Source organism: Homarus americanus, unplaced genomic scaffold, assembly GCF_018991925.1.
Source record: "Homarus americanus isolate GMGI-L3 unplaced genomic scaffold, GMGI_Hamer_2.0 scaffold11407, whole genome shotgun sequence".
NCBI lineage: Eukaryota > Metazoa > Arthropoda > Malacostraca > Decapoda > Nephropidae > Homarus > Homarus americanus.
The window spans coordinates 606,108-617,764 of NW_024721983.1; the positions used below are offsets into that span (position 1 = coordinate 606,108).

The 11,657-nt window shown below is 35.9% G+C and overlaps 1 protein-coding gene across 2 annotated transcripts; it reads right to left on the bottom strand.

Annotated features, from left to right (window-relative positions):
* Positions 1–6,052: 6,052 nt before the first annotated feature.
* LOC121861928 (high mobility group protein HMG-I/HMG-Y-like) lies at positions 6,053–11,145 on the bottom strand. Of its 2 annotated transcripts, none has more exons than XM_042359894.1 (3): positions 11,018–11,145; positions 8,253–8,448; positions 6,053–6,916 (listed from the first exon to the last, which is right to left on the bottom strand). In XM_042359894.1, the coding sequence occupies exons 2-3, from the start codon at positions 8,436–8,438 to the stop codon at positions 6,842–6,844; spliced, it is 261 nt and encodes an 86-aa protein (XP_042215828.1). In that variant the 5' UTR covers positions 8,439–8,448; positions 11,018–11,145; the 3' UTR covers positions 6,053–6,841. The 2 variants fall into 2 exon arrangements, with proteins under 2 accessions (XP_042215828.1, XP_042215829.1); XM_042359895.1 differs by having other exon boundaries at positions 8,253–8,468; positions 11,018–11,090.
* Between the last annotated feature and the right edge of the window lie 512 nt (positions 11,146–11,657).

Sequence of the window (11,657 nt, forward strand, 5' to 3'; positions counted from 1 at the left end):
TTGGGTGAAACACTAGATTTTAACGTTTAGTAATAAATAATACCTCAGACTAAAGTTAGGATAATATAATTGACATTTCTGGATTCCTTGCAGGTCAGGGAATATTTTAAATGTAAACTTCATATATTTTGCACAAAAGATAAAATACTTGCTTTGTGTAAACCAAATTATTACATTAGATCTAAAATTTGTATGTCTAATGCAAAATCCATGATGTTTATATTCAAAATGATCATCATATTGTAAGAATTCCAGCAATGTAAATTATATTCTGGTCCAGTAATTTGTATGAATTTTATGAGCTAAAACAAATATCTTCAGTTAATAAAAAAAAAAATATTCTTCACGACACTATCTGTCAATCAAAGTACCCCAACTTGCCTCCCCCCCTCTTCCAACCGCGCCAGATGGTCGGTCGGTCCCAACCCTCCCCCCCACCCCCACCTTCCCTCCCTACCAGAGAAATGTTGGGTGAAAAAACTAATTTTAACTTTTAGTAACAAATAATACCTCAGACTAAAGTTAGGATAATATAATTGACATTGCTGGATTCCTTGTAAGACCAGGAACATTTTGAATATAAATGTCATATATTTTGCACAAAAGATAACATATTTACTCAGAGTAAACATTAGATCTAAAATTTGTATGTCTAATGCAAAATCTATGATGTTTATATTCAAAATGATCATCAAATTGTAAGAATTCCAGCAATGTAAATTATATTCTGGCCGGGTAATGTGTATGAATTTTATGAGCTAAATAAAAAATAAAAAAATTATACTTCACGCGTATATGGGTAGATGAACCGCGGAAAGTGAAAGTTCGCGTATATGAGAAATCGCGTATCGTGAAACCGCGTAAAGCGGGGTAATACTGTACAGTAGGCTGTGTGTACTCTTAATATTGTTGTTTGGTTTTTTAATATGCAGATGAAGTATGGTATGTAGGCTTAAAAATTTGCAAGCCAGGTGATTAGTTTTCCCTGGCACAGGTAAACCACAATTTCCAAGGATTTTATTCAAAACAATACAGTTCTGAAAAAAAATCCCATATTTTGAACTATGAACAAAAACCCTGAAGTTACACACACACAAACAAATCACTACTGGACACTCATGGTGTTGCCTACCATTTCTGTGCTGATGATAGACAGCTTTGTGACAATCATAAATGTTAACGATATTGAAGAGATAATGAAATCCTTGATGTCTGATATTCAGATTTGGTTAGCTAGGAGAAAGCTTAAGCTGAAGGCAAACCAAGATTATCTTCATCTAAGGAGATGGCAACGATGATTTTGGCTCTTTTAAACTTTGGGGGAAGTGCAACTCAGTCTTGTCGATTCTATTCATAATCCTAGAATGTACTTTGACTAAAAACTGAATTTTTAAGAGCATATCAATTCCATACAGTACTTTAGTTAAAAAGTTGCAATTTTCTTATTCAAAATCTAAATGCTGTTAAACATTTTTGAATAGACAGTGTCTTGTGACACTATTAGTCACTTACAGTATTTGTCTTAGGTTGACTATTGTAACTTTTAGGGTCTGCCTACCTAATTATCTACTGAAGAAAGTTCGGCGGTGAACAGGGTTGCCAGGCTTATTTTTGCTATCCCACCAAGGACTCCCACTACCCCATTCTTGATCGAATTACATTGGCTTCCAATTAAAGCTAGGATAGACTTCAAACTCTGTTTAATGTTAGGTGAGCCTAAATATTTGGCCATTCTATTAATTCCACTGACTACACATTCTGAAATGATTTTGCATAGTAGTGATGATCCTTAATGCTTTAAGCCTAGAGCAGTACAGGAATGTACTTTTATTGCGCTACCCTTTTCCTATACAACATCCAGTGTATAATCAGTTGCCTGCATCTATGAAACAGCTGACCCCTTTTCACCAGAAAATTACATTACTTTTCTTTAATGCAGTATTGTACTCAGGCATTTTTGTTTACTTAAAAGTATTTACTATTGACTTCAGAATATCTCCTAATATCAAGTGCACATGGCTTCTAAATGCCTATGATATTGGTCATTTAAAAAAAAATATTCTGGTGAGCTTAAAGTGCCCCCCCCACTGGGTTTATTGTAGTATAGTATTTCTTTTTATTCTCAAATCTTTGATTTTGTAGTGTTTCAAGCACTAGTGAATTATTTAGATGAACTGGCACTTTCGAGAAACAAAAACCAGATATTATTATTTGTAAGGATAGACAGAATAGGCATGCAGGGTAGCATCCCCACTCTGTGCAGAGAAACCTTTTAACATCTGCTCACCTCCCCACCATAGTGATGTTAGTAGGGAGGTAACATAGGAACTGTTGATGGGGGTTAGTCAGAGTACCATCCTCATATCTGAGAGTTGGTGACAGTCTTCCACTCAAAATGTTCTCGGGCTGTTTTTACCAAACCTTCAAGGTTATGTATCTCTCTGGGATCTGTTTTTAATTTTAGACATCCATCCCAGTCTCTGCCTTCCCCTGACCTCAACTTTGATCATTAACCCTTAGGCCTCAGGTGACGTTCCAATGTTTAATTTTTTTTTTTTCCCGCAAGAGGGGTGGGGACTGCCAGCAGCACCCTAACCCGGAGCTTTAGGGTTAATATTTCTGTTCTTATCCCCTCATCCATAGTTATTGACCAAAAGTACAGGTGCTCCTCTACTTACAAACGAGTTACGTTCCTGAGGCTTGTTTGTAAGTCCAACTTTACTCTTGTAGATACCAAACATATTGTAAAAAATGAAAAAATTATGGATATTTAATACAGCTATACACTTTATTACAGCCTTAAAACCTGGCTCACTCTTCTCCTCTTAGGTAATGTTTGTTCTATCTGGAATTTTCTTCAGTCATCTCCTTGATATTTAATTCAAAACCTAGTTACATTTCTTGTAGTTAAATACTTTATCACCAGTTTTTTATATATGCATACTTAAGGTGACCAGACGTCCGATTTCTCAACAAGCGTCCCGATAATGTCCTGCATTTTCAGAATTTGTCCTGAAATGCCCCGCTTCATTAACGAAAGAATGAATTTTGACAAGAAATTTGAAACATTTTTGAGAGGTTGGCAGTGGCACAAAAGGTAATGATTGGCATCTTAGCCCTCCAAATTTATATGATTCCTGTTCTGTTCCTGCTGCGTGCAGAGAAGTCATTTGTTACGTGATACATTTAATAGTTTTCGTTCACATGTGTAAATTCTGTTTTTTGCCATTTTAAAGACCTTTGCCAATATAAAAAGTGCAATGCAATGTCAGTGGTTTTTGTACATCATATATTGCATTATAATTCTCGATATATAACATACAAACATTAAAAATGTACATGTATACTGTCCTAACAAGAGAAGAACAATCACAAAAACGGGCAGAAAACTGCAACTGTAAGCTATGCTGCTTACTGAATCCTCAGTATTAGTCAAGCTGCTTGGAGAAGTTACATGAATGACACCACACACAGAAAATTAGAAAAGTTATTTTTGTGTTGGACAGTTTTTCTTCATTTTGGTTGGAAAAATGGCTGCAAGTGTACTTTTAATTCCTTCCTGCAGTCAAAATACCCTTCTTACAAAAATGAAAACAAAATGATGTAGTGTATGAAATATAACCGCTTAGCACTGCACTGGTGGTGATAATGATATTGCTAAGCATCTGATCTCACAGAAACACAAAGCTGAAGTCAGTGCAGTCTAGCAAAACAGTCGGTACCTTTTTTTAAAAGTGTGTCCTGTGGCAGTAAGGATCAGATGGCTGCTGTTGAGGGTTTGTGGGCCTACCATACAATCAAAGAATAAAAGTTTCCCATCTAATGACTCGAAATGCTTTGAGCCAAAATTTAGATGTGCCAGAACGAAATGCCAGACAATTGTTACAAATGCATTTGCACCATTTGCCTTATCAGAACTGGATAAACAGTTGAAGGATGTTCAGTGTGTAACAATATTATCTGATACAAGCAACCATGGGAGCACCAAAATTTTCTCTGTATGTACTTATTCGCTTCTTTCAGCCCTATGACAGTGTTTAAGTAAAACTCTGACTTTCAGTCTCAGCCTGGAGAAACCTTGGATATTGTGGTGAACTATTTAACATGTTATCAAAGAATATGCTCTTGGCTAGAAATTAGTTGCTTTCTGCGGTGATAATACAAACTGTAATTTTGGCAGAGCTTAAGAAAAGGGTTAACATTTTCAGGAAAATTAACTTGTTTAGGCAGAGAATTAATTGATATTGGTTGTTGTACCCACATTTTACATAATGCTGTGCAGACTGCTTGCAAATTGGAGTGAAAACAGTTGTTAAGATATACTCATATTTCTACTTGTATACAGTTAAGTGCAGAAGACTTGAAGGACTTGAGATTTGGAGGGAAATTGAGTACTGTATAAAAAACTACAGTACACTACCGGGGTACAGCAAAACAAGATGGTTAGTACTAATGCCTGCTGTTGAGAGAATTCTTACACCCGTATTATTAAATGTCTTCCCTTGAAGAGGGTCGTCGTGTATCAACCCAAGTTTTAAACTAAATGAGTCCCGAGGGACACCGCACTACAGTACTTAACGGGGTGGTGTGGTTGTAAAATTAACTTATTTCCAATAAAATTAATTTATAATATTGGAATGTTAATTTTACCGCCACACCACCCCGTTAAGTACTGTAGTGCGGTGTCCCTCAGGACTCATTTAGTTTAAAACTCGGGTTGATACACGACGACCTTCTTCAAGGGAAGAGGTTGTTGAATAATACAGGCATTGGAATGTTTCCTGGCTTTGTCATATTTTCTCCGTCAAAGCAAGTGTCCTGTTGTGCCTTTTTTTTTTTTTTTTGAGAACCATTGTGCAGAAATCTGGCTCAGCTTTGTGCATAGTCAGTCAGCCACCTTCCATTAAATCATCTCAAGTCGTAGAAGTTATGATCACAATCAATGATTTGAAGCAAAATCTGCAATCCAAGAAAGACTACAGTATATTTTGTCACATTCAGTGAGGGTTCTAGCTAACAAACTTTAAGACGAATTGACTCCTCTGCATTGGAAAAAACAGTAGATTTTTATGACGTATTCAGTATTTAGGCCTGTGGTCAGGTTGCACATATGCAGTGGGCCTCATTAAAGCACTTACCAAAATGGCAAGACATTGAGAAAATTATGTATTTGCTGTATAAAATAGATTTTATGATTCAAAGTTTGATAAGAGTTATTTGACGCGTTTTACTGTTACAAGTTACATTTCCGAGGAAAAAGTGTCGGAGTGGAATGCAGCTAAGTTACCTACAGATCAGCGCTGGGTAGAAATGTTCACTATAAGGTCAGAGAGATATTATACACCAGCACATGTTAAAATTGGTTCAGTTCATTCTGTCTCTCCTTGGAACAATTTCATCTACCAAATGTTCTCTCAAATTGAACAGACTGTGTACATTTGAAAAATCAACTAAAAGTCCCAACCCTAAAAGCCTTACTAGTCACGAAAGTTAACTTCGAGCAAACCTGTCTGTAATTCTACAATATGCTAAAAATCAATTCCAGGGATGTTAATACAAATCTTATCCAGTGAAAAATTTGAGCATTAGGAGGCAAGTAGGCAAATACCATTGTTATGTACAATTGTTTTGGTTCAAGTATAACTACATACTTGGTGTTGGTGTATGGGTTGTAGGGTTTTTCTTTCATGATTTTTGGTATGCCCCACTTTTAGCTACAAGAAATATGGTCACTTTATACATACTGTACTTCATTTAGCACGAGTTTAAAATTTTTATAAGGTAGTGAAAAAAGCGAGTGGGCCTGATAAATAGGTCAAGTATTAACTGAATACTGTACCTGTACTAATTAAAGATCTATTCCATGTGGTGATGACCTGGACTATTGGACACATGCAATTCCCACAAAAAGGAAACCACACAAAATAAATCCACCAAACATTCCAAACCGTATGATCAAATTTGTGGCTTTTAGTCCTGCTTTTTATAAATTACTTTAACCCCCAGAGCTGTCAGTACTTTATTTTGGTAGGTGACCATTAATACAAGTTGATACAACTAAAAATTTATTTTTATTCAGATATGAAGAAAAATTAAATGCGAAGAGAATGAATGCCCTGTAAAAATCTTAAAATCCAATGAACTGGGAACAATTGGTCCCTAAATGAAGATTTGCAAAGGCTTATGTAGCTTTGATCAGCTTTCTGATCTTTGGTGATAAAGAAAAGGATGAATGCATGAAGTGATATAGGGACATATCTTCAGATCTAGATTCCCACTGGAATTCTTGAACCAAAAAACTCTCTCTCAAGCAAATACAATAAAAAAATTACTCATTTTGTACTTTAAAAGAGAGACTGGTATTAAATTTTAAACACAGCAACAGTTACAACACCTACTGTACTGAACACATAGAAAACGATAAACACCTCGATATAACCTTTACCATCATACCCCTGCCAAACCCTTTACCTATTTCTACTTAAGAAGCCTTTACTGATGTAAATACATAGAAAAATAGGTACCTTTAAGCTATTTGGAAGTACAAAGACATTTAGCATTACTGAAGCACACACATATACACACACACACACACACACACACACACACTAGTAGGGTACACATGAGCTGCTCTAACACTTATAAGATTACTGTAATAGAAAAGATTTTCCTTTTCCTACAGCAAGTCAACATGCAGATTGTCCATTAACTCAGATATTGTATCCTATTATCAATACTAACTCAGATGTTGTATCTTATGGCGGATAAGGTTTAAATCCATTTTAGACAGCAGCCAATGTCAGGGGTGTGATGGTGGTTCTTCAACGATGTTTCAAAATATTTACTCTGCATCTTCAGCAGATTCCTCTGATGCATCTTCTTTTGGGGGATTCTTTGCAGGACGTCCACGCTTTCCCTGCAAAATGTCAAAAACTGTCCACTGAGAGGAGTGCAAAATTTTCATTAATAACTAAATTCATTCATTTAAAGCTGCATTAAAGAACAACAAATAAACAACCAAATCTAAACCAAATACCAAAGTTTAATGAGCGTCAACAACCCCATCTTTACGCATTTGTATACTGTACATCTCCCGATATTCAAAAGGATTTGGTTCCATGATATCTCTGTAAATTTAAATTCTGTACAGGTATCCCCCAACTTGCGATTTTCTTATCATGCTATTTCGCTTTAACAAAAAAAAAAAAAATGCTACTACCAATTGAAGAGAAACTGAAGATATATATGTAAAAGAATTGAGGCTGGAGCCTCCATGAGCATTAACTGAAGAGTTTGGGGTGCAGCAGAGTACTGTAGAGTACTGTACTTTTTACATCAGTTGTATTTAGGTGCATACTCTGTACTACAGTATATAGTATACTTATAACTAAATGTAAAGTAATTAAATTAAAGCAAATAAAGATATCGAGTATGCAGCCCCATCATCCTCTACCTCAAGATTCATCTACCTGTACATTACTGCAATAAATATAAATGCAGTGTAAATGAATATAGTTCTCTTTCAATTTCTTTTTGGGGGGATTTTTTCAGCAAAATGGTCATCGAAAGTGATGCTTTTCCTTGACTACAATACAGTACCAGCATTCACCTGCAGGTCATTTCCTGAGACAATGGGTTACAGGTCAATTGGGGTAAAAAGTATGCACATACAAGGAGAAATAAAGTTACCAATGCATTTTGGAAGTGAGAGGGGAGCATTCAACACTAATGGAACGAGGCTCCTATCAGCACATACTGTTCTCATTGGCCGAGTGCACAGCTTCATAGAGAAGACTGATGCCCATTCCCTTTTCTTGCATGGGACTTTTTAGCCTCTAGACAAACTTTACTTTCTTTTTTAAGCAAAACAAATTTCCAAGAGCATCATTACAAAACACTAGTTATCAAGGTACACTAAATCTGTGCTCTGCAAAATAAATCGGTAAATCTGTTAAGGAACTCAAGATAACTTTAAATTTTAGGAGGAATTCCCAGCATATACCCACATTAGATACAGCAAATTATGTTAACAATAACAATTTGAAAAAGTACATATAGCTTATATATCATATTGATAATTTAAATTTTAAGGTCAATGTAATTTGTTAGTTTTGTTACTATAATACAGTACCCATACAGTAATTACAAATATGACAAAAGGCAACAAAAATTCAATCAATTTATTCCAAATCAAATGAAGTGACCAGATTTACACTAAAAAATGCATTATAGGTAAAATAAATTATTCATACCGTGCCCTTTCCTGGCCCTTTCTTGCTTTTGTTTTTGCTCCCCTTGGGGCGCCCTCTGCCCCTTTTGGGAGTGCTTGCACCATCAGCTTCAGCTGACTTACGCTTTGCAGCCACTTTCTCACTCTCAGGCTTTGGTGGACGTCCACGCTTGCGCTTGGGGCTGTCTACTGGGGTGTCTTCTGCCATTTTTCCAGTTCTGAAATTTGATACAAGCCACTGTAACAAGAGAAAAATAATCAAGAACTTAGGCACCACAGCAATGTTTTTGCATATATTGTATATGGAAGTCTGTATGCTATATGGACTGATATATATATATATATATATATATATATATATATATATATATATATATATATATATATATATATATATATATATATATATATATATATATATATATATATATATATATATATGTGTGTGTGTGTGTGTGTGTGTGGATGAAAACCCTAACCTGTATACCAGTACATCAAAGGTAATTAAAAAATATGAAGGGGCTGGTTAGCAAAATTCAAGGATGGGTAATTTGATTACAAAGCAGTACTGACCATAAAACTGTGATGATGATTAGGAGGAAACTGAGTACACCCTTAACCATTTGTCACACTCTAGAATTGTATTCTGGCTACTCCAGACCATTTCATTCGGTTTAAGAGAAACCTCCAGGAGCCTAAAGGGTTAAAACCTATCAGGTAACCCTTTCCTACCAATTACTGTATTTTAGAAATACATTCTACATCCAAGTATGTACTGTATAATGACGCTGTATGCAGCAGAAGTGTTTAAGCCCCAAAACAAAATTTTCTAGAAAATGCAGTTAAAGTTGCACAATGTTCAAATTGCCAAACACTTGAACTAATGATGATAGAAGTTTGTAACTTCTTTTTCACATAGCTTTCAAACTCCCAAAATATGGTGGTACTGTACAGTATAATGGAAATTAATATTCCTGGGAAGTGCATAAGCCAAGTTAATCCTGGTGTTTGCTACTGAGGATAACGGGAATTGAGCTGGATGATGACATGTCTTAGCCTGCAGTGGCACTTATATACCTCTACTGCACAGCCTACAAATGCAAAATCAGATGTTATTCTCTTCCCCGTATTCTATTTAATGAATTCTCCCAACTTTCCTTGTGAAAACTTTGTTGTTAATTTTATGTGCTAAAAATGTTACAGTACTTACCTACCAAATGCTTGAAATTGATATGGCTGTAATTTCAGCAATTTTGTAGCTCTAAAACTCGTTAGGATAATCCATTCTGCGGTTTCCCAAGATTCTTTGGACGACCAAAACTCAAATAATACCTACAAATTTATTCTTTGAAGCATGCTCTCCGACACAGTGTAGCACTGCTGATGTGTCACTGATTATTGCTTTCAATTCACCAAGGGTGCGTAGATTTGTAGCATACAAATCTGGCGGCGTAAGATTTTATAGTGTCAACAAGTGAAATTTTACCGAAATTCATTGAAAATGCTGATGCAACATTCTATTTACCCTTTCTGGGAAAATTGCAATGGCCTTTCATGCCTTGCATAAGGTTGTTCACTTAACCAAAAACGATTGCTTTGTGAATTTACATCCCCATGGAACCATGCTCGTCTGTAATAAACACAACATCCTAGACATAGTCTTAGTCTCTTACCAACCTCTGAAGTTTGAGTGTCTTAACCGCCTTCCTTGCACTGGAATATGAACAATGAGCTTCTTGTGCTAAACATCTCAAAAGATTTTTTCGGACTTGCTTCCATTATTTTCTGCACTCCATTCACTTTCTCCGGTGCAACAACACTTGGCTGGCGTACACGTTTTTTAACTTTAACACAGCCTGTTTCTCTGAACTGTTTCACCAGTTTCAGTTTCTATATTACTGATTTCGAAGGTTTCGTACGATTACCAAAGCGATTTTTAAATGCAATTTGACATTCCGTAAAGGATGCATTCTTAATGTAATGTTCGACGAGAAACAAACGTTTACCCACAGTGAACGCCTTAATGTGACGAGTGTAAACCGTTAAACGGTACTGACTGTTCACTTAATAAATAACGTGAGTTTTGATAATCCACGATCACGTTACGTCTTTTAGTATCATTAAGCTACATTTACGCAAAACTGATATAGTTTTTAGTGTATGGGAATTATTTTGGGTTCTCGAATAAAATAATCACCCCCTATTAATTACATTGACCAAAATTACCTAAAATGTATTTTGGCTCAACAGATATAACTAGATTACAAAGAAAAAACCACAAATCCACATACTGATATTCTTCAAAAAGCAAATGACGTTTGAATTTACTTATCTGTATCTGCAATATATATAACGAAAATAATTAAGATTGTTGCTGCCTCCTATTTTCCCCTTGATTCTAACGTCTGGTCGCCATTTTCTCAGCATAACCCAAGCCAACAACCTCAAATTTTCACGTCAAAGTCATTTTCACACTCGTCAGCGTTAACATTTTTCGGGGAATTTCTTCTGGAGCGCGCTAAAAGATCGCCCCGTATTTTTTGGCGGGAGATTTAAGGTTGGCGCGCGAGAAAAGACGAAGCGACGCGATGCTGCCGCCATGACCGGCTACGTCGCTTCCACCCGGCCACACCAACGCTTCATCTAAAACTTTTATTTACCAGCTAATATACAAATTGCCAACACTCTGAACGTCACACTCTCACAAGGCAACTCTAGGGCTAAACTTGCAAAAACTTTCAAGAGCCAAATGATAGGGAGGGGTAGTAAAAGGGGTCAAAAACTTACGGTGTGTGCGGGTGACTAGTCTGAGAGAGTGTCTGGAGGGGCTGTGGTGCGAGGGGCCGCGCTGTGTCTAGCCAGCTTCACAGGGTAGCGACACCAGCTGTAAAATATCTTTCTATATTATTTTCACGCTATTCTAGAGGATGGGATCTGTTTTAATTATTTTTATAAAATCGTTGGATACTCCTAATATTATTTTAAAATAAAGTTTAATTCATAGAAAGTGTCTACAGTATTTAAAATAAATAATCGGTGGAGCCTGTGGTTATTCAAGGGATATTTTCGGCGTCAGGGTAGGAGGTCGGGAAAAAATTGATTATGGAAATAATTCTCATTTCCTTAACTCAATTTATTATCTAAAAAATAGGTTATGTCCCAGAGGACGATTACAAAATTTCGCTGTATTCTGGTACGTGATATATGTCGAGAAATAAATTATTCCATTTAATCCACGGAAAAACCGAAGTCTTCTCCACGCCGCTCCAGAGATATATTTCCACAAATTTCAGTGTATTTCATTGAATTTTTTTCAGGTAAAATGTAGAGAAAATATTGCTCAAATTTTAATTTTAATTGAATCATTTGTTCTCCCTTAATATGAGGATAAAATAGTATACACAGACAAGGTCAATATTATTCCCTG